Source organism: Mus caroli, unplaced genomic scaffold (genome assembly GCF_978045245.1).
Source record: "Mus caroli unplaced genomic scaffold, Mus_caroli_1 scaffold_2, whole genome shotgun sequence".
NCBI lineage: Eukaryota > Metazoa > Chordata > Mammalia > Rodentia > Muridae > Mus > Mus caroli.
The window spans coordinates 58,113,041-58,135,179 of record NW_028227257.1 but is presented as its reverse complement, the minus strand read 5'-3'; the positions used below and the strand labels follow the sequence as shown (position 1 = coordinate 58,135,179).

Genomic DNA, 22,139 nt, shown 5'->3' with positions numbered 1-22,139 from the left:
AAGTGAGGAATCTGAAGACTGGTGCTGATGACATCTGAGACCACAGAAGTCAGTGGGCAGAGGCGAGACTTAAATCTGTAACTCGGGCTTTGTTCCGAATCAGCAGTCTGAGAGGGCAGTACATTAGTACCTTAAAAACCATCCTGTCTCTTATCTCAAGGCAACAGAGTCCACAGAGAGAAGATGGGTGGGGCCCCAGAGGCAGCTGATCAGGTCTAGAGTTTGCTCTTGCCCTGGTTATGTGGCTGGCAACATTTCTGAGACTTGGGATGTCTGTGCCTGTCTTGCTCTTGTCCTTCCAGCTCTCCTCTCATTCTGTGGATGTTTGAGCTTTGGAACTTCTTGAAATATCAAGCACACTCCCCGAGTTTCCACTGTCTCAGGGGCATCTGGACTTGGGGTGGTTAACTCAGAGCAAACAATCCATTAACAGTGAGTGTGTTAAGATGCAGTGAACAAGTGTATCTTTAAACTACAGAAAAGGAAAGTGCTCTTATGTATTCCACCCTGTCTCTTGTCATTACAAATATTCTCTAAATAAGCTAACTTTGTGTTATTAGTGTCTCGCTGGGTGTGGTGGTGCTCGCCTTTAATCCCAGCACTGGGGAGGCAGAGGCAGGTGGGTCTCTGAATTTCTTTTCTTTCTTTTTTTTTTTTAATACTTATTTATTTATTTATTTACTATATGTAAGTACACTGTAGCTGTCTTCAGACACTCCAGAAGAGAGCATCAGATTTTGTTATGGATGGTTGTAAACCATCATGTGGTTGCTGGGATTTGAACTCAGGACCTTTGGAAGAGCAGTCGGCACTCTTAACCGCTAAGCCATCTCACCAGCCCGGGTCTCTGAATTTCAAGTCAGTTTGATCTACATAGCAAGTTTTAGGCCAGCCAAAGTTACATAGTGAGACCATGTCTCAAAAAAACAAAAAAAAAGCCGGGCGGTGGTGGTTCATGCCTTTAATCCCAGCACTTGGGAGGCAGAGGCAGGCGGATTTCTGAGTTTGAGGCCAGCTTGGTCTACAAAGTGAGTTCCAGAACAGCCAGGGCTATACAGAGAAACCCTGTTTTGAAAAACAAAAAAACAAAAAACAAAAAACAAAAACAAAAAAAAGTCACTTGAGCCAAATGTGGCACAGCCTGTACCCGGAAGGTGAAGGCTTGAAGATCAGTTCAAAGCCAGTCTGTACTATATGCCTTTCTCCCTCCCTCCCTTCTCTCCTTCTCCCTCTTCCTCTCCCTCTCCCTCTCTACCTCCCCCTCCCTGTCTCCCCCCCACCCCACTGCAGTGTCCATTTCCAGTGGCCAAGGATTTTGGCTAATAGTACCATAGATAGGGAATTCACAAACAGAAATGCAAAGAGTATATAGAAGCTGCTCAACTCAATTATCTTGTGTGTGTGTGTGTGTGTGTGTGTGTGTGTGTGTGTGGTTTTTCCAGACAGGGTTTCTCTGTGTAGCCCTGGCTGTCTTGGAACTCACTTTGTAGACCAGGCTGGCCTCGAACTCAGAAATCCACCTGCCTCTGCCTCCTGAGTGCTGGGATTAAAGGCGTGTGCCACCATGCCCGGCTCCAATCATCTTTAAAAATTGAAAATAAGACAATTTTCAATGGCAATAACCATCTCAGGGAAAGATGTAAGGAGATAAGTAGATCTCCTAGTATAAGGGGGGAGATATATCTCAATGTAAAGTCCCTGGAAGATAGCTTCATGGTCCATAGGATGGGCTATAATAAGGAGAAACTGGGAATGCCCCTGATGAAGGGCTGAGTGAAAAGCATGGTATGAACTGTTTGTGGTGTGGAAGGCCATAATCCCAGCACTCAGGTGGCTCAGGTAGGAAGACTGAGCACTCATTGCCTTCCATAGTGAGAACCCATCTTTGCAAAAAAAAAAAAAAAAAAAAAAGTATGGTATATTCATATAATAAAATAGAATGAAAATATGAAAACATAGTACATATGTATACTGTCATAGAAACAAATATAGTATCCATAATATATGGTTACATAAAAACTACTTTGCAGAGAAATATATGCAAGAGGATTAGATTTTTGTTAACATGTATCCATGTTATGGATGCACACATCTTATGGCTGTGAGTTTTATAATTAGAGAAAGTGGTGCAAAGATGTGGCTTAGTGGTAGAGCTAGCACACATGGGGCCCCGAGTCTGACTCCCAACATCCCCAAACAAAGAAAAAAATGTCAAAGACCAACAGTGGTTTTTGAAAACAAAATAGGACTGGAGAGATGGCTCAGCGGTTAAGAGTGCTAACTGCTCTTCTGAAGGTCACAAGTTCAAATCCCAGCAACCACATGATGGCTCACAACCATCTGTAATGAGATCTGATGCCCTCTTCTGGGGTATCTCAAGACAGCTACAGTGTACTTACATATAATAAATAAATAACTCTTTAAAAAAGAAAACAAACAAACAAAAAAGAAAACAAATAAGAAATCCTGTCTCATCCAGGCATGGTGGTGCACACCTTTAATCTCAACACTTGGGAGGCAGAGACAAGTGGATCTCTGTGAGTTTGAGGGCAGCCTAGTCTACAGAATAAGTCCCAGGACAGGGCTATACAGATTAGAAAAACCTAATCTTAAAAATAATAATAATAATAATAATAAATCCTACCTATGCTCCTCTGCAGGTACTGCATCACAGTCCAAAGGCAAAAGTTCACACTCTCTCCCTTGGTTCAAAGGTCCTCAGCTGGCTCATCCTTACTCCCTCCCAGTAGAATTAGTTGCTGTCCTAGTATCGAGACCTATTTACAGATCTATAAACTACAGTCCCGGAGCTCCTCTGGGGAAACTTTCCCCAGAGCCTCGCAGGTAGCAGCACCCAGAAAGGAACTGCTGAATAACTGAATGGTTGCTGTGGGCACTGACATCAGATGAACACGTTGGGACAGACTGTGGAAATATTTGATACAGACTAAGAAGAAAAAAGCCAAAGTTGTGGAAACCTTTGTCCTGGTCTAGAGGTCCCCTCTCATAACCCTCAGCCACCTCTTGACACTATAAACCCCACATAGCGCACACATGGTCTGGTCCATTTGGAATGTTATGTCTATGAAATAATGTTACATAAGGCACATCGCCAGGGCGGGTCCTTTTCATGCTGGGCTCACAACAACAGAGCCGACCCAGCTCAGATGAGAGTGGTAGGAGGAGGGGAGGACCCAAGCTTCTAACAAAAAATCCCCCCCCACCCCCCCAGGTATGAAGCAGGTGATTCACTGCTTCCAACAGAGAGTACCCAAAATGACTTGCGAAGCCAGAGCCTGCTTGGTCAAAAGGCAAACTAGACTTTGGAAAGGCAAACATTCATGTTGCACCAAGTTCTTGGTAACTAGGTCCTAACCTGTATGCTTCTGGAAAGGAGGGGCTGGGTTAGCTTTCTATTCTACAGACTCACAATTCATTAGACTTCTGGAGACCAGAAGTCTAGCCCAAGACACATGGAGCCAAAACCAAGGTGTCTTGTGAGCAGCAGTGCTCTCTGGAGACTCTAGGGGTATCTGTTCCCGACTTCCCCCCCTTCCTCAGGCTTGCCATATCTCTTGTTTCATGACTTCTTTCTTTCAAGGCCAATTGCATCCCCCTGATTGGGCTTCTGTGGCAGTGTTTCCCTACTGACTATTGTCACAAAATAGTTACCTGATGAAAAAACAATTTAGATTTATTTAGTTTAGGTCTATGAATGTTTTGCCTGCATGTATGTATGCATACCAGTTGTGTGTCTGGTGCTGGCTGAGATCAGATCTTTGGACTTTAAAAGATACAGATTTAAGCTGATCAATGGTGGTGTTACATGCTTTTAATCTCAGAAGTTGGGGAGGGGGAGGAGCGGGGCAGGTGGATCTTTGAGTTTGAGGCCAGCCTGGTCTACAGAGCAAGTTCTAAGACAGCCAAGACTACACAGAAAAGATAGCTTGTCTCAAAAACAAAACAAAACAAAACAAAAAAAAAAACCAAAAAAACAAAAACAAAAAAAACTCCAGATTGTAGCTGGTAACTGGTTGGTGCTAGCCCAGCTGTTTTGGACACCTTAGAATTGTTTTGAGAGCATTCACAGGAAGGACTCCAATGAGAACAGCGCCAAAGATGAAACTTCTGTTTTGGAAGGCTTTGTTCTAGTTGTGGCTATTTCAGATAATGTATGCCAGCCAGAGAATAGAAACCTTAGTAAGCTTTAAGCAATACTGTAGCTTTTCTCAATCCAGAGTAGAGGGAAGGAATTTAGGTAACTCAGTAAGAAGGCAGCAATTGGTGCAATGAGACTGGTGATTTGTGCTTATGTCCCTGTGTGAGGCCTGTGATTGGTGGAACTGAAAGCTAGTTGTGCTATGATTGGTGTAAATGCTTCATTTGCAAATCACAACCCTCTTAGATATGCAATCAGGTGGTTCAGCTCACTTTTTCAGTAGGCCAGGAGACACTTTCTTGTGTTGCTCCCTGGTGTTAGTGGCCTTAATAGAAGACTTCTGAATGGTCTTTTCTTACCTTTTTGATGAGGTCTTTTGGTGGGCAGAGCAGGTTGAGCTGGTAACATTGTCTTAATTAGATTACTACTGTTGAGATAAAGACTGTGGGGGGAAGAAAGGGTTCATTTCATTGTATACTCCCAGGTAACAGTGTATCATCAGGAACTCAAAGCAGAAACTGAAGCAGAAGCCATGGAGGACTGTAGCTTTCCTACTTTGCTTCTCATGGCTAGCCCAGCTTGCTTTCTTATATAACAACCTGCCTTGGGTGACACACTGACTCCCTGGCCTGAGCAGAACCCAACCAAATCTGTCATCAGCCAAGAAAAAGATCCTCGCACTTGCCTGCAGGCAATCTGTTGTAGCATTTTCTCAGTTGAAGTTCCTCTTCCCAAATAACTCTAGCTTGTGTCAAGATGACATGAAAGCAACCCAGACAGCTATGGAGCGAAGACAGTGGTAACGATGATGTGGCCACAGGGAGGAGGTACTAAAGAGTCCCAGAGAGCAGCAGGCAGAAATGACAAAGTAGAAGGAGACATGGAGAAGGAGAAAACTGAGTTGCTAAGATGAGGGGCTGGGAGCCCTGGTTACTGGAAAAGAGTTCCAGGCAAGCCTTAATGATTGAAGCTCCTCACATCAAAGACTTAAGAACCCTAGCATGCTGTCTTAGACAGGGTTTCTATTCCTACACAAACATGATGACCAAGAAGCAAGTTGGGGAGGAAAGGGTTTATTCGGCTTACACTTCCATGCTGCTGTTCATCACCAAAGGAAGTCAGGACTGGAACTCAAGCAGATCAGGAAGCAGGAGCTGAGCAGAGGCCACGGAGGGATGTTCTTTACTGGCTTGCTTCCCCTGGCTTGCTCAGCCTGCTCTCTTATAGAACCTAAGACTACCAGCCCAGAGATGGTCCCACCCACAAGGGGCCCTTCCCCCTTGATCACTAATTGAGAAAATGCCTTACAGTTGGATCTCATGGAGGCATTTCCTCAACTGAAGGTCCTTTCTCTGTGATAACTCCAGCTGTGTCAAGTTGACACAAAACTAACCAGTACACATGCTTTCTGGGGGCTGCTGGGGGCTGCTGCTGTTGCAAACCAAGGGTTTCTTTAGATGCTAAGTACAACAGCCTTTGACAATCAAAACTCAGAGCATTAAGCTTTCAACCTGAGAACCCTGAGCTCTCAGCCTCATACTGCTAGAGCCACAAGGCATAAGTCTTTAGCTCTCAGAGCTTGGAAGTACATGTCTCTTTGACATTCAGTGACCTGTGATTACCAAACCTGGAAATGCTATTCCTTGCCTTTGCCTGAGCAGAGGCAAGCTCTGACCAGCTTACAGATAACAGAACAACATGGAAACTATTTAATTGTATTAAATAGAAATAAGCAAATTTGATGAGCATATATGAGACTATCCCAATTTTGCAGAACTTCTTGCCCCTATATATGTACCATTCCAGTTTCTCAATTTTCTTATCAATAAACAAAAATACCTAACTTCAAGGCAGTTGTGTAGCTTGGGTCGGCAGCTTTATGTTTGTTAGTGTATATATGAGTCGTCTGGGATGCCGGGAAAAGGGGATTTTGCTACAGTTTGTCTGAGATGGACCCAAGAGCCTGCATATCTAACTGGTCCCAGGTATTGATGGTGCTGATATTGGATCATGTTTTGAATGGCAAGGGACTGAGGACAAAATCTGGACGATCTTGGCACAATTGACCACTGAGAGGTCCACTCGTGAACTTTAACTTGTTCATGTTTCTACACTTTGATAACTTATTTATCTTTCTGCTCAAGCACTTTGTTCTTTTTAAAATCTAGAATGATATAAGTATCTATGCTTTCAAAGTTCATCTTTCTTTTTAAAAGTTCTGCTGAACAGTGGTGGGACATGCCTTTAAGCCCAACACTCAGGAGCCAGAGGCAGGCAGATCGCTGAATTTGAGGCCAGACTGGCTGACAGAGCAAGTTCTAGGATAGCCAAGACTACCCTGAGAAACCATGTCTCATAACACCAATAAAAATAAAAATTAAATTAAAAAAGAGTTCTTTTATTTATATGTGTGTGTCTGTACTTGTGCCCGCAAAGGCCAGAATGGGGTGTGAGATCTCTGGGACCTGAGGTTATAGGTGTTTGGGGGCTGCCCAGTGTGGGTGCTGGGGTGCTCTATCTCTCCAGCCCCAGGCTTTACCTTTTGTAACCACAATAATTAATACACCATAGATGTATTAAAGTACATAGTGAATAATAATATATGAGCACATACATCTATTAAAGTGCCATTGAACTCTAAATAACTAATAGTGTTCACCCCAACAATTCCTTCTATTTCTGATGCTCCTTCCTTCCGTGCCCTGCTTTCCGTCAATACAGATGAATGTATCTTTTGTAAGTTCTATGTAAACAGAGTCATACAGAGCATATTCTTTTGTGTGGCTTCTGCAGCAATCGTTATTCGATCCATGTTCTTGTACCACTAGTTGATTTCTTGTTTGCTCTTGACCATATTCTGCGGACAGGTCTCCCTCACAATGAGTGCAGCCATTCACCTGTTTGGATTATTTCTAGTTTACAGCGTTTACAAACAGAGCTGCTGTGAGCACCCATGTACAAGACATTGTATAAAATATGCATTTGTTTTCTCTGTAGGGAACACTGAGCACAGAGAATAGATCTAACGGTCTATTGTGTTTAATTAAAAATACTTTTTTAGACTTACTTATTTTGCTTTATTTGTATGAACATGTTGGCTACTTGTATGTATGTACCCCATGTACACACCTGTGGATCTTCTGAAACTGGGGTTACACATGGTTTGAGCTACTATATGGATGCTAGAAATTGAACCCCAATCTTCTGCAAGATCAACAAGTGCTGTTAATCACTGGTCCATCTCACTAGCCGTAAACATTTTGCTTTAAATAAAACTATTATATTGTTTTTCAAAAATTTTATACCATTTACATTGGTACCAGGAGAGCATGAAATTCTAGTTCTTCTGAAAGAATTTTCACCAGTATTTACTATTTCACCAGTATTTACTATTTTCACCAGTATTTACTATTTCACCAGTATTTACTATTTTCACCAGTATTTACTATTTTCACCAGTATTTACTATTTCACCAGTATTTACTATTTTGAAGTGTTGACAGCAAAAAACCTTTTTAGGCAATCATACAGGCAAAAAAAGAAAAAAAGAAAAAGAAAAAAGCCACTGTTTACCAGTTAATTATTCCCTTGAGAGACAATACTATTAAATTGTCATATTTGTAGATTGCCAAAGCTGGTCCCCTTAGACACACAGGGCTTTTGTCTTTTCTTTTTAAATTTATTTATTTGTTGACTGTGTATGCCTGAGTGCATGCATGTGTGTGTGTGTGTGTGTGTGTGTGTATACCTGTGTGTAAGTGTGTGTGTGAAGTTGTCAAAGGTCAACTTGGCAGAAGTTGGTTTTCTCCTTTCACTATGTGGGTTCAGGGGACTGAATTCTGGCTGTCAGGCTTAACGTCAGTCTCACCAGCACTCTTGCCAGTTAAACAATAAATAGGTTTCCTTTCGTTTTCATTACCCACATAAATCATAAATGGAAGTCCAAGAAAACACAGAAATCTCCACATCCAGAAAGCTGAAAGTACGTCTTCGCCTCTGGCTCTTGTTTGAGATAAGGCTTTACTGAACTGTCCAGACTGGTCTGCAACTTCTGGTCTGAAGTTACAAAAAGGGATAGCAAAATAACATAAATGATTATGATTCTTAAACATTACTGGATCAAAATACTATATGCTGGGTAGACACTGTAGGATTGGGTCTCTGGATATTATCTCATTAAGGTCCGTGGAGACTATTCTATTTTTTTTTTTCAAGTTTAGACACAGCCTCCACACTAGAGATTGTTAAAGGCTTTAAAATTATGTTCAAGAAATCCAGAAGTTATGTTGTTCTCCTTGGGGAAGCCAAGGCCAAAGCCACTTCAACTGCAAGCATGGCCATTTTTAAGATCGTTTTCCATGTGCTCCCCATGCCCTCTTCCTACCCTTCCTCACTGGAGCTGCTTGTGGTGGTGTCTCCCGGCACTCACAGCCTGCCTCTGCCCTGGCTTTTGGCCAGGGGTTTAACTTCTCTACTGGGTCCACCGCTGATGTAATATACATTCTGAGTAAAACTACGGCAGCCTTTGTCTTCCAAGCTGATAAGCAGAAACCCCAAGGGAATGCATTTCAAGGTTTATCTCCTCATCCAGAAAAAATAATTTATTCGGGGATTCACTTCACTTGGCCACTCAGTTTACCAACGGCCCTGTTCTAAGAAAGTACTACTTAAGAGAATGGACAGGAAACCCAGCTAAGCCATTGTCCTTCCCCAAAACCCATGAACAGAACAAAGAAAATTACCTAAATTTTTCAAGGGTACCCGATTAAGTTCTCCATCCAAAGCTCTAAAAGGAGAAAAACCTGCTAGAAGCAAGGTCAGAAATCTTCTCCGTTGCCTTTAGGACAGGAGGGTCTTTACACACGGAATCCTGAAACTGCCTTTGTATTTCTGGGCTGAGATTATAAACTAAGGGTTGAGTTCTGCCAGTTAATGCTCTTAAATTGTCCTGGCTTTAGTTTTCAAGAATGCAAACTTCAGGTCCTAAGTCCTTTTCTGACTGGGATATTGTCGGCAATTGAATAAATGAAGGCGGTCCCAGGATAAACGACCAGATACACCAAATTCAAGAGCACACCCTCTAGGGCACCAAGGGTCCAGCCCAGGCTGTTTCAAATATCACGGGACTTTATAAGAACACGAAACTGAAAATGGGAAAGTCCCTTTGTAACCTAGTTCAGCATCAACAGCTAGGAGACTGGTGACGACCTCCGGATCTGAGTCCGGATTGGCTGTGAGTTCAGGAACTATATAAGAGCGCGCGCGCCCAGGCTCATTTCAGTGGCTGCTCCTCGGCGCTTCAGTCGCGGTCGCTTCAGTCGTCAGGATGGCTCGCTCGGTGACCCTGGTCTTTCTGGTGCTTGTCTCACTGACAGGCCTGTATGCTATCCAGAGTGAGTGCCTCTTTCCCCTCTCTTGGCATTAAATTTTGATTTCTCCTTAGTTCTCTTTCCCGACGGGATTGGCCAGGGAAAGGAGTGGGCGTCCCGCTGCTTACAGCTTTGAGGCTATGGGGTGGATGCGCCTGTTTGGGAGTGTGCTGACGGTCAGCGCTGGAGGTGGGGAAGGCTTCTCTTTTTCTCCTCTTCTGGCGGGAGCCCCTAGGCTCCCTGAGCGCAACAGGAGGGTGGGGCTGCCTGGAAAGTGCAGGGTGGAGGGCTATGGGCACGCGGAAGCTGGGCCCCGACCTTGGGAAGTCAGACCGCATCTGCGCAGCTTCATTTGCACTCGCAGAGAGGCTCGATCCATCCGAAGTCCAGAGAAATGGGCGTGGGTCCCAGACTCTGCGATGTTTCCAAAGCTTTCTGATCATTAACTTTGTATCTAGTAATAACCTTAAAGGTCGCGGGGCAGTGGTGGCTCACGCCTTTAATCCCAGCACTTGGGAGGCAGAGGCAGGCGGATTTCTGAATTCGAGGCCAGCCTAGTCTACAGAGTGAGTTCCGGGACAGCCAGGGCTACACAGAGAAACCCTGTCTCGAAAAAACAAATAAAGGTCGCTGGGTATGAGGCTTATTGCAATGCTGAGGACCTTGTGAGCTTCTTAAGTTTGAAAGTACGTCTGCGATGTAAATGTTATGGTTCCCCGAGTATTAAGACAGGGAACTAGAGGAGGCATCGCGATTTAAAGTAACTTATTCACACGGTAGACTAATGGCAGTCAGAGCTGGAATTGAGGCCGATCAATGCCATCTGTGGTAATGCAGGCCTTTGGACTGTAACCGCCATTTGTTTCTAGAAGTGTCTAGGCCTTCCTGGGTCATGGTCTGTGAAGCAGTCTGAGATGCCTTGGACAACTTGGTACCTCACACAGCGCTTCCTGTTTGGCACGCTGCCTGGTTCTTTCCGCGATAAAGCTTCTGCTTTCAGTTTTGAGACAACTACGACTTACCTTAAGTCAAGGTGCTTATGAACTCTGGAGTGAGGATTATTTCAGTGTGGTGACCAAGACTCGTGAGGATAACTAGTAACTCCCAAAGTCGTGGAGGTAGAAATATGGCAGAGACCAGATTTAAACCTGACCCAACACTGGTCTTAATTGTGGAAGGGATGGTTCTTGTCCAGGGGATTCCAGGCATGATGAACCTGTGGCATTTAGCATGTTCTTGTTTCCAAAACCTCAAATGCAAGGAAAAATGTGGTTTATGCTAATTTAACTTTATGGGGACAAAAAGAATTCAAAGCTTTACTGAGACCTTCATTCTAGCTGGCCACAGTTCTCAGGTTTTCCTCTCCCTACCACCTTGCATGGGTGGATAAGAGGCTGCTCTTCAGAGACCGTGCACACTGAATAGATGTGTATCTGGGAGTATATTATGGCTGGGCATAGTTGTGCACATCTTTAATCCCAGTATTTTGGAGACTGAGGCAGGTGGATCTCTGAATTTGAGACCAGCCTGATCTACAAAGTGCATCAAGTGTGTTGAGTCATGTTGTGCAAGTGTGTTGAGTCATGCTGTGACTTCAGAGCTGGGGAGGCTGAGACAGGCGTTCAAGGCCAGCCTGGAAGACAGAGTCAGACTGTATCTCAAATTAAATAATAAGCTTATAAGTAAACGGAGGGGAAACCACAAAAAGAGCCAGTGAAATGGCTCAGCAGGTACAGGCACTTACCACTAAGCCCGAGTGTATCTCAGATCCCACTTGGTGGACGGAGAGAACTGACTTTTAAATCCACACATGTGCTACGTTTCGTGCATGTGCACACACACACACACATACACTCTCTCAGTAAAACAATAATTTTTTTAAGAAAGTAGATATATACATTAGTGATACCTTGGTATCAGATCTGCATATTCTACAAAGTAGTACTCCTTGTCATGTTGGTTGAGAAGCAGAAACAGAATTCAAAGATGGCAGCGGTATGGCTCAGCAGCTTAAAGTACCTGCCATGCAACCTGACCACCTGAGTTCATAGAACCCACGACAGAAGGAGGAGAAAACTGTCTCCTGAAAGCCATCCTATGTCTTCACAAGTACACCTTTGGGAACTTGACTCTGTGTGTGTGTGTGTGTGTGTGTGTGTGTGTGTGTGTGTGCACATACAAATAACAATGGAAAGAGTTTACAGTATTTTCTTTCCGTGTCCCTATAGTGTGCAATAGTGACATCAGCTATCTGAAAGCCCCATCTCCCCTTGCACACACTGCTTACTTCCAGCAGAATGCATTCTCAATTGTCATGGTCCTCACGTCTCCCTCCGGTCCTTTACCCATCCCAACTCAGTTGTTTAAAGCTTTCCTAGCTTCTGTGGTATTTTAAATTTTGTTTGTTTTCTAGTTCATGAAACCAGAGGTTTGGTTTCAGAATGCAAACTCTGGGCTGGAACAGAGAAACCCTGGGTTGACTTGCATAGGAACCTCATTAGGAGGAGCCAATGCTAACACCTGCCACCTGAGGGGTAATTGCTCAGCTCTCAGCACTGGATCAGACATGTGTTGGGAAGTCTAGGGAGGAGCAATAAGCAAAAAAGAAAGGGGATGGAAATAAGAAAGAAAAGTGAGAGGGGCTGATACAGCGCACAAGCACTGCGGGCTTTGATGTGGATACTATGAAGGGTGTGCGGAATGAGATGTGACATTTGGAAAGTTGGTGGGATTTATTAAGGGAAGGGAGGGGCACAGTTCTTGAGAGCTTCCAATAAAAAAGTTCCTTAAAAATCCACTGACAGAAGACACTGCTAGCCGGGCGTGGTGGCTCACGCCTTTAATCCCAGCACTCGGGAGGCAGAGGCAGGTGGATTTCTGAGTTCCAGGCCAGCCTGGTCTACAGAGTGAGTTCCAGGACAGCCAGGGCTATACAGAGAAACCCTGTCTCGAAAAACCAAAAAAAAAAAAAAAAAAAAAAAAAAAGAAGACACTGCTAAAAGCCGGGCGGGGAAAACAGAAGGCACTCGTAGGATTTTGAGGAAAAGATACTACGTTTTCAAAATGTGGGTAGACTTTTGGGGAAGCAGATCACTGATCCAGAGTAGAAATGGAACAGCGAGAAATAGAGGATCAAATGTAAGATGGTGCATGGTGCAGACTGAGCTCTGTTTTCATCTGTCTTTCCCTGTGGCCCTCAGAATCCCCTCAAATTCAAGTGTACACACGCCACCCACCGGAGAATGGGAAGCCAAACATCCTCAACTGCTACGTATCACAGTTCCACCCGCCTCACATTGAAATCGAAATGCTGAAGAACGGGAAAAAAATTCCTGAAATAGAGATGTCAGATCTGTCCTTCAGCAAGGACTGGTCTTTCTATATCCTGGCTCACACTGAATTCACCCCCACTGACAGTGATACATACTCCTGCAGAGTTACGCATGTCAGTATGAAGGAGCCCAAGACCGTCAACTGGGGTAAGCCTCAAGTTCTTCCTTACTTTCTGGACACTCCATCTGTGTGGACTTAAAACTGCTTTGCTATTTTAAAAACCTGCATACTGAGATTGTTAGAGAATACCCCCAAAAGACTGATCTGTGGTGCCAGCAGAGAGACTTACACAGCAGGCCAGGAACCAGCAGTTCCCTACCCACTGTCCCAGACCTCTTCCCTCTTTCCTGTGCTTCCTCCAGCTTTCCTGGCAGCCTGGTGCATACTAAGTGTCAAAGCGCATGCCAGGTAGGGCAGGCCTTGGTCTGTAACCCCTGCCTTCAGGTACCTACAATTCTGGACTGTTCCAGGGCCTTGGCAAGAAGCTAGTAGACAGGAGTGGATCTCTGGAAAGTTCTCAACAAGTACTCAAGGCTAGCCACAGCAACCTAGTCTATCAGCCTTACTGCTTACAACCCCTGGGTGTCTGTTAATGCGTTGTAGTATAAAAGTAAAGTTTTGTCTCCATTTTCTTTTTTCATAGATCGAGACATGTGATCAAGCATCATGGTGGTAGGTTTCTTGCCTTTAAATAATGGGCCTTTGGGGGTGGGGTGGAGCTGGTGGTAGAGCACATAAGAGTGCATAAGGCCTTGAGTCCTGGTCCCAGCACTGCAGGAAGAGAATTGTTTGATTCACTATCCTAGGAGCTGTTTATAGGCAGCTCAAACATGATAAGCATCACTATATGAAAGACATTAATTAGGGTGGCTTGATCAGCTACAGAAGGATCCTCTGGGGTCACATTCTTTTATCCTGTGGATTGGCAGGAAGGAGGCACGTAGCCATGTCACTGGCCCTCTAAAGGGAGAACAGCACCTTTGTGTATGCAGCAAGGCAGGTAGGCAGGTAGGCAGGCGGGTGGTCAGCTACACAGCCTGCATGGGTTTGCCGACCTTCTGTTTTAACCCTGCCAGTTCTGCTGAGAAGGCCTGGGACGATGAGCTTGCTGTCTTTGTACAGCAGTGGCCTTGCTCCTCACCCAGAGGAGCCGAGTGACAGAGCTCTGCGGGTGCATCTTAGCCCTTTCAGTCTCTAGTTGGTAGGCCCTAGATTTACCTTCTGGAGGCTTCCGGACACTCAGGGAAAGAAATGGACAGGGTTGTAACTTCATGTAAGGCACCGTCACTTATGTGTCAGAAGGAAGTTGAGGAGCGTGAGAGGGAACGTGGGTGTCTCTGTCAGGTGGAGTCTAGTGGTAGAAGACCCAGCTTTTCAGTGAAATCCAGGGACCTTGAAGCAAAAGCTCACTCAAATCTTGTATTATATTTATTTCTAGGAAAGGGGATTGATGAAGGGGGTGGGGATGGGTGATCTGCCCAAACAAGCAGTTACCAAATGGTGGAGCCAGAACTCAACTCCTTTAAGAAGGTGATTGACCTACAAACTCATTTGATGGTGAGGTCTGGAATGTAAATAATGTAATGTTCGGCTAACCTTCTCCTTCTCTCCCTCCCTTCCCCTTTTCTTTTCAGCTCTGAAGATTCATTTGAACCTGCTTAATTACAAATCCAGTTTCTAATATGCTATACAATTTATGCACGCAGGAAGAAATAGCAATGTACACATCACCTTCTTTATATCTTACTTTAAATGTTTTATGCATGTTTTCAAAAAAATTGGAACTATCCTAGATAGCTGAGTAATAAATCTTCAATGAGTATTTCGATCAGAATAATAAATATAATTAAGAACAATAGTTGATCATATGCCAAACCCTCTGTACTTCTCATTACTTGGATGCAGTTACTCATCTTTGGTCTCTCACGACATAAGTGAGATACTTCCTTTTTGGTAAAGCAAAGAGGCCTAATTGAAATCTGTCACTGTGCCCAATGCCTAGCAGTTCTCACCCCCAACCCTGTGGCTACTTCTGTTTTTGTTACTTTTACTAAAAATAAAAAACTAAAAAAAAAAAAAAAATTGCTGCCAGACATTGCCAGTGTTACATGAAGTGGTTTCTAGGTAGCCTAAATGCCTGCAAGCACGTGTGTATTTTTCATCATCTAAAGAGGCAGTGGGTATCTTAGAAGGTTCTTGCAGAAGCAGGCTCCTCAACTAAGGGTCTAGAGGAAAGTGACTAGGAAAGGCCTCCAAAGCAGAGCAGTAGGAGGTGGTTGATGAAGGTCAGGGAATAATAGCGAGGAACTGGGAGGGGAGTGGGGATCTCAGGTGTGCTGGTCCCACAGGGAGCTCTAGAGCAGAGATCACATCTTAAAGTTTGTCTTGGTGATGTGCACAGCTTGTTGCTGGCTCCACAGACTGTATGCTAGGATGAAAGCCCAGATACTTTGGGGTGCAAGTTATGGTTATTGGTGGCAAATTATACAAAAGCTAGGGACTGGTTCTTATTGCTAGATGTAGGTGGAGCATGGGTGACTACTGTGTTTCCTGTTAAATTCTGCTGGGTCTACAGCACACACAGTCTGAAAACCCCACTCAGTTCAGAGTGTTGGCTAATGTTAAAGAGGGAATGCTAATCAATTTGGAACTAAGTTTGAATCCTAATCTTACAAAAGTTACTATAACATCCCTGACTTAATTTTGAGAGTTTAATTGTGTCCCCAAAGCTCCTTTTGTGGCTGGAGATCTAGTCCCTGGGGGTGGTGATAATGAGAAGTGGTGAGGGCTCGAAGAAGGAGTCTGGTGGGAGGTCCTGTCGAGGGACAAGGAGCCTTCTGAGCTCTGAGAGGGTTGTTAGAAAGGCAGCAAGCCTGGCCTCTTCTGCCCTTCCTGAGGCATGTCTTCTGTTGCTGTCGGTGGGAAAGAGGAACCTTTGCTTATCATTGACATTTTGAAATTTCCAAACCCTTAAGTAAATCTCTTCTTACTAAGTAGCTTGTATCAGGTATTTGTTATAACAGTTAATTACTGATTAATAGTAACCATAAGCCAGAAGTGGGACAACCAATCTTGCATCACAAAGCTTTATTTATTTATTTCACACAGCTGTTATTATTGTAAATTTAGATTCATTTAATTTTGTGTATGATACATGTACATATGTACACTACATGCATGCTTACTGCCTATGAAGTTCAGAAGAGGTCATCTGGAGGAAGTCACATCCCCTGGAACTAGAGAGTTATGGATGACTGTGAGCCACTATGTGGGTGCTGGGAACTCAACCGGGGCCCTCTGGAAGAGCAGCCAGTACTTTTAACTGCTAAGCCTTCCAGTTTTTTTTTGTGTGTATATGTTTGTGGGGGGGGGCATGCATGTATATATGTTTGTGTGTAAGGGTATGCATGCAGGGGGTGCATGTATGTTCATGTGTGTGTGCATGTGTATGTGGGTTGTGCATGTGTTGTATGGGGGGATACATGTGTGTGTGTGTGTGTGTGTGTGTGTGTGTGAGTGTGCATGAGTGTATGTATGGATCGGAGGATGGGTTGCTGCTGGATGTCTTCTCCAGTTGCTATTACTCTCTACCTTACATTTTGAGACAGAGTTATAGTGAATGGCAAGCTTGGAGATTTAGCCGGCTATCCAGCCCCAGGGATCTTCTAGTTACCACCTTTCCAGTGCTAGGGTGAGAGGCACATAGCACCACACCCAACTTTTCTGGGAGTGATGAGGGCTGAACCCAGGTCCTTAGGCTCCAAGACTGAGGCACCTCCTAGGCCCCCAGTACATGATATTTATGGAATGTAGATGATTTATCCCAGCAACCTCCTGAGATAAAGTTCCTTAGGGTCCTAGGGGTAGTGTTTGATCTTCAGTCTCCTCTTCTGTGAAGGTTTCATCCTGTTTGGCTAGTGAAGTTTCAGTAGGACTGAAAGTGGTTGTGTTATTACTGGGCTTACGGTGCATAGGGAAACTTCATGGGATGGTCCTCCATAACCTGGAGAAAAGGCAGAGATGTTCATCGCACAGAGACATCACAAGAACAAGACTGCACTGGCAGCATGGGAACTCAGTAGAAGGAAAGAAGACTAGAATTGCACCTCCAAAGACTGCTTCCTGCAGCAGCCAAGAGCTCAAGATGAACCTGGATGAGGGACCTGAGAGAATGAACCCCACCCTCCACCTTGGAAAGGACCTCAGGGTAGCTTGCAGAGTGACAGATGTGGGGAAGTAGACCTCAGGGTAGGCTGCAGAGTTACAGATGTGGAGAAGAGGACCTCAGGGTAGGCTGCAGAGTTACAGATGTGGAGAAGAGGACCTCAGGGTAGGCTGCAGAGTTACAGATGTGGAGAAGAGGACCTCAGGGTAGGCTGCAGAGTTACAGATGTGGAGAAGTGGACCCTTCCCACCCGTCCCAGTGGAACTTTGTTAGGACCTATGGTGGCAAGAAGGATCATATTTCCAATTTCCTATCCCCAAGTCCTGTGTCTAGTGGTGAAACCTTGAGCAGTAAACTTGGGTTGTGTGTGTGTCTTCTTTAGCACCACACTGCCAGACTGCTTTGATCCCCAACAATGGCTCTGATTTTAATGTAGTATTGTTGGCTCTGCGATGCTTTTCCCAACTACACCCTTTGCGTTGCTCTGCACTTATTCAGCTCTATTAGCCTAGCCTAGCAAGTGGTCAACCAACTTTCAAGAAATAAATCAACAGGATTGTAAATCCTGATTCTAAAGACGTGTGTATCTGTAAGGCTTGCAACCTCTGACCTTCAGTTTCTGGACACTACAGGTAATGTCACCATCAGAGCAACCAGAAAGTGTCCTATTGATTTTAATTTTCAAAGCCTCGCTAGGAGACTGACTAGACAGTAGGATTGCTGATCTAATTTCTGTGGGAAGGTAGATGTAGAGAACCGCCACCCTTCCTCTTTGTTGTAAGGGGCTTTGGGTAAAGAGGAAACTGAGAGGGGGTGGGGAAATGCCCTTTGCCCACAGCCTGGGGATGTGGCAACCTTCCTGAGTGGGCAGATCATATACAGGAAAAACCTGTTTGGGAGGCAGTGGCAACAGGAATGGGGCCAAACAACAGGAGTGGAATTCCAGATGGAATTTGTAACTTATCAACCACTCTGTAACCTGGGGTGTCCCTGTGACAGCCTTCTTCATGTTTCTCAACATCTATGCAGCCTTGCAAGGCCCTCCTGCCCCACCAATGTAGCCAGCTCAGCACATGCTCAAGTGCATGCTTCTAGTTCTACCCACTAGATAGACCCTGGCAGAGAAGGACTCAATACCTAGGCCTCACATGGGCTGCTGGAGCCTGGGTGGAGACCAGATGATGGTGGGCTCTGCTTTTTGGGACCGTTGAGCATCCCTGGTGGGCCTCTCTTTGCCTGGCTGGAGTAGGAAATTGTGCAGTAGCCATGGCCTGTGATTGTGAGATGCAGAGTGGAGTGGAGAGAGCCTGCCAGTATTGCCTGGACCAATGAGTTGAGCTGATGCTTATGATGGAGTGCTAGGTAGAGCATCCACACCTGGGCTCCACTAATTTCCTTCTTGGGTTTCCAGCTGTCTACCAGATTCCATGGTTTAATCCCAGACTCCGATTGTAACACTGTATTGTGCAGTACTCCTGCCACTGTGTTTGAGATATAATCTACAACCACAGTTAGTACACTTAAACATCCTCTCCACTAAAATCCTGTTCCAATTAGCAGGCTCTCCACATTCCTCCTAAATCCTCTAGTCCTAGAAAACCATTATATTTCAGTCTTTTGAAATTTTCTAGTCTTGATATTCCCTTTATTTTACTGAGTTGTGTTTATTTACTTGTGGGGCACATGTGCATAGGCAGTAACAGGACATCTTGCTGGAGCCAACGCTCTTCTGCCATCACGCAGCATCCGGGGATGGAACCCAGATGGTCAAACTTCATCTCACTCTCTAGAACAAAATTTTAGATAAAAATTCTTCCCCTGGTAGAGAACTCTGGGCTCGTGAAACAGCAAATACACTATATAGTTTTTCTTAGAAAACTCAGGGGGCTGGAGGGATGGCTCAGCTGTCAAGAGCACCGACTGCTCTTCTGAAGGTCCTGAGTTCAAATTCCAACAACCACATGGTGGCTCACAACCGTCTGTAATGAGATCTGACACCCTCTTCTGGTGTGTCTAAAGGCAGCTACAGTGTACTTACATATAATAATAAATAAATCTTAAAAAAGAAAGAAACTCAGACACATAGAGAGCTTTCTAACAATTTTATGTTCTGTATACAAGTGCTTGCCTGCATGTGCTTATGTGTACCACATGCGTGCGGTGCCCTCAGAGGCCAGAGAAGGGCATAGGATCCCCTGGACCTAGAGTTAGAACAGGTTGTGAGCTGCCATGTGAGAACCCAGGTGTCCCCTTAGCTGCCAAACCATCTTTCCAGGCTCTAAAGATTGTTTTTAAAGACAGGGTTTTGTGTAGCCCAGGCTGGCTTTGCACTCCTTCTTCTTCCACCTCTGCCTCCTGAGTAGTAGGACTACAGGTATGCATGTCAGTCCCTTCTCCTTCCACTGTGTGGGATCCAGGGATCCAACCCAGGTCATGAGGCTTAATAGCAATGCTTTACCCACTAAGCCGTCCTGCCTGTTTTATGTTGGTAATAAAAATAAACAAAATGCTATCTAGACTGTGTTGCTAGTGTTTAGACAAGCTGTAGTCCTCTTTGTGTAAGTGTTTGTGGGCTCACGGTTTTCCCACTGCCACCAGGACATGAAATAGAGGAGAGGCACAGTTTAAAATCCGTAACTAAAATTTTTGAATATGTGTTTTCCACCCCCCAAAACACACCTAATACTATTATCAATCTTAAATCTTTAGCTTTACATTATATTTATTTTCCTAGTGTTTGTGTGAATGTCTACACGCACTTGGAGGCCAAGTTGTAGGATATTGTTCCTCACCATTTCTCACCATTTTTGCTATTATTTTCACTTTATTTATTTATTTATTTGCTTTTTTTTTTCGTGGATGCACATGCCACAGCATGAATGTGTAGGACAGAGGACAGCTTGAGAGAGTCAGTTCTCTCCTTCCACCATGTGGGTGGGTCCTGGGAATCAAACTCGCCTTGTCCTGATGTTCCAACTTGGGAGACAGAGAGAGAGGAAAGAAGGTGAGCTGAGCCCAACTGGATTACATAAATGAGACTATCTCCGAAAACAAAGCAAAGGAATCTCAATGAGCAGTCCTGGCCTTGCTGGAGCGCAGTGAGTGTGGAGGTGGAGAGCGAACTGAAACCAGAATCAGAGTTTAAATACTGCATAAAGCCTGAGCTCTAAATTCTTACATAAATCAGCTGGGGACTGACCAACAGCTGTGAGATGCAGGGGGCTTTACACTGGCTTTAAACTTTGGTGCAAATCTCTTACGGAAGCCAAAACCATAGTAAATACAAGAACGAATTTATATTCTGGCAGTCCCATGGATGAATTCCAGACAAGTCTGAGAGTTCCCTCATCTAAAGAAAAATGCTAACTCTTGGCACGGCCTGGGATGTGTACCAGAGAGCTCTGGGAGTGTCACATGTCTGGCTTTACCTGTGAGCATCTTCAGCCTGGAGTAGTTGACTTAACTCACAAGATTCCAGTAAGTCACACATTACCTGGTTATACCGAGGGTCCAGTTTGCATGGGAAGGCACTTGAGAGTCACATGGATGATAACCCTGGAACTACAGAAGACATTCCTTGGGCAGCACTGGAGAGCGACAGCCTTCCTCCCTTCCTAGTTTTCAGTAGATGAACAGTTCTTGTGGCTTACACCCCTTTCTTCTGCAGCATGTAAAAGCCATGATCCCCAGATCTGGCTCCACCTGTCTCAACGACCCTGCCCAGGGAAGACAGAGAGGCTGAGGGTGGCAGTGTGGTGTTACCACGCTCCTGCCTTTCCTGTCAGGAGACTGATTTTTGTGAATGAACCATTCTCTTCTTTTTTTTCCCCCCCCCCAACAAACCAGAATAGCAGCTGTTGTTCAGTCGTCCACTGGAGAGAAGCTGGAACAGGCCGGTGATTAGGGAGCTTGTCTACACGGTACTCCGCTCAATCTTAGCACCAAACACAGAAACAAAACATGCATGCAGGGCATTTATTCCCAGCACTTGGGAGGCAGAGGTAGGTGAAATCTCTGTGAGTTTGAAGCCAGCTTAGTCTACATAGTGAGTTCTAGGATAGCCAGGGCTATGTAGAGAAACCCTGTCTTGAAAACCAAAATCCAAAACAAATACAAAATTACAAAAAAAACCAACCCAAACCAACCAAACAAACAACAAACACAAACAATGACAACAACCCTGAAATCTAAGAAAACAAGCAGACAGAAGGGGGATGTGCAGATCATTCACAGGGCCCCTCGCATTCTCTCACTCAGCCAGCGTTTACTACAGCGTGATAGCATGGAAGGCCTGGGGGCCTAAGAAGACAGTTCTTCCTCATAAGAAGCTTGCCGTTTCTTGGGAAAGAGATCTGAAGACAAATCGGTTTAATGAAAGGAAGAATGCAGTATACCCAGAGCAGTGATAGAAACATCTGCCAGGTGCTGCTGCACGGAGCCTGCTCTGACTTCTCAGCGACTCTCTTGGCAGGAGGGGCAGCCTGTGCAAAGCCAGAGAAGCAAGGCATATGTGGGCAGTCTCTAACTCTGGCATGCTGTTGTCCATGCTAAGGCTGGAGAGCAGGCAGACACTAACCACTCAAGGCAATATACTGAGTTAGAATTACTGTAAGCAAAACATCAAACCTGCCGGCTCCCAGACTTGAGCATGGTCTAGGGACGAGCATCCAAGCTAAAAGTGCTTAGACTTCTAGAGAAAGCTGTGTGAACAGCATCTTTCCCTGCCGCCTTAGGGTCCAGCTCCAGACCCTGCTACTTGATCAGGTCTGCTTCAGGAGATGCCAAGAAGACAGGGAGAGCCAAACGGCTACCCATGAAAGGCTCGGTGTCTGGAGATGACGGCTCCAGCTAGGATAAAGAGAAGCCGCTCCAGTCAGGGGTACAGCTGATGCTGCTGTTTGTTCTCTTTCCTCGAGCAGCCTCATTCCCAAGTGAGATCTGAAACCTTAAAATTACATTACCAGGCTGGAGAGATGGCTCAGCCATTAAGAGTATTTATGGTGCTTTCAGAGGACCAGAGCTTGGCTCCCAGGACTCACATCAGGAAGGTCACAACTACTTGTAACTCCAGCTCCAGGGAATTTGATCGGCCTCTCTGGCCTCTGTGGGTACCT

The 22,139-nt window shown here is 44.9% G+C and overlaps 1 protein-coding gene across 1 annotated transcript; it reads left to right on the top strand.

The window, feature by feature from the left end:
• The first annotated feature begins 9,392 nt into the window (after window positions 1–9,392).
• B2m (beta-2-microglobulin) lies at window positions 9,393–14,942 on the top strand. Its single transcript, XM_021183825.3, has 4 exons — window positions 9,393–9,551; window positions 12,728–13,006; window positions 13,504–13,532; window positions 14,495–14,942. The coding sequence occupies exons 1-3, from the start codon at window positions 9,485–9,487 to the stop codon at window positions 13,515–13,517; spliced, it is 360 nt and encodes a 119-aa protein (XP_021039484.1). The 5' UTR covers window positions 9,393–9,484; the 3' UTR covers window positions 13,518–13,532; window positions 14,495–14,942.
• The last annotated feature ends 7,197 nt before the right edge of the window (window positions 14,943–22,139 follow it).

Excerpts from the sequence above, each read along its gene's own strand:
- B2m (XM_021183825.3), top strand. The coding sequence starts at position 9,485 with ATGGCTCGCTCGGTGACCCTGGTCTTTCTGGTGCTTGTCTCACTGACA. Across the intron at positions 9,552-12,727 it reads AGGCCTGTATGCTATCCAGA|AATCCCCTCAAATTCAAGTG; the intron begins GTGAGTGCCTCT and ends TGTGGCCCTCAG.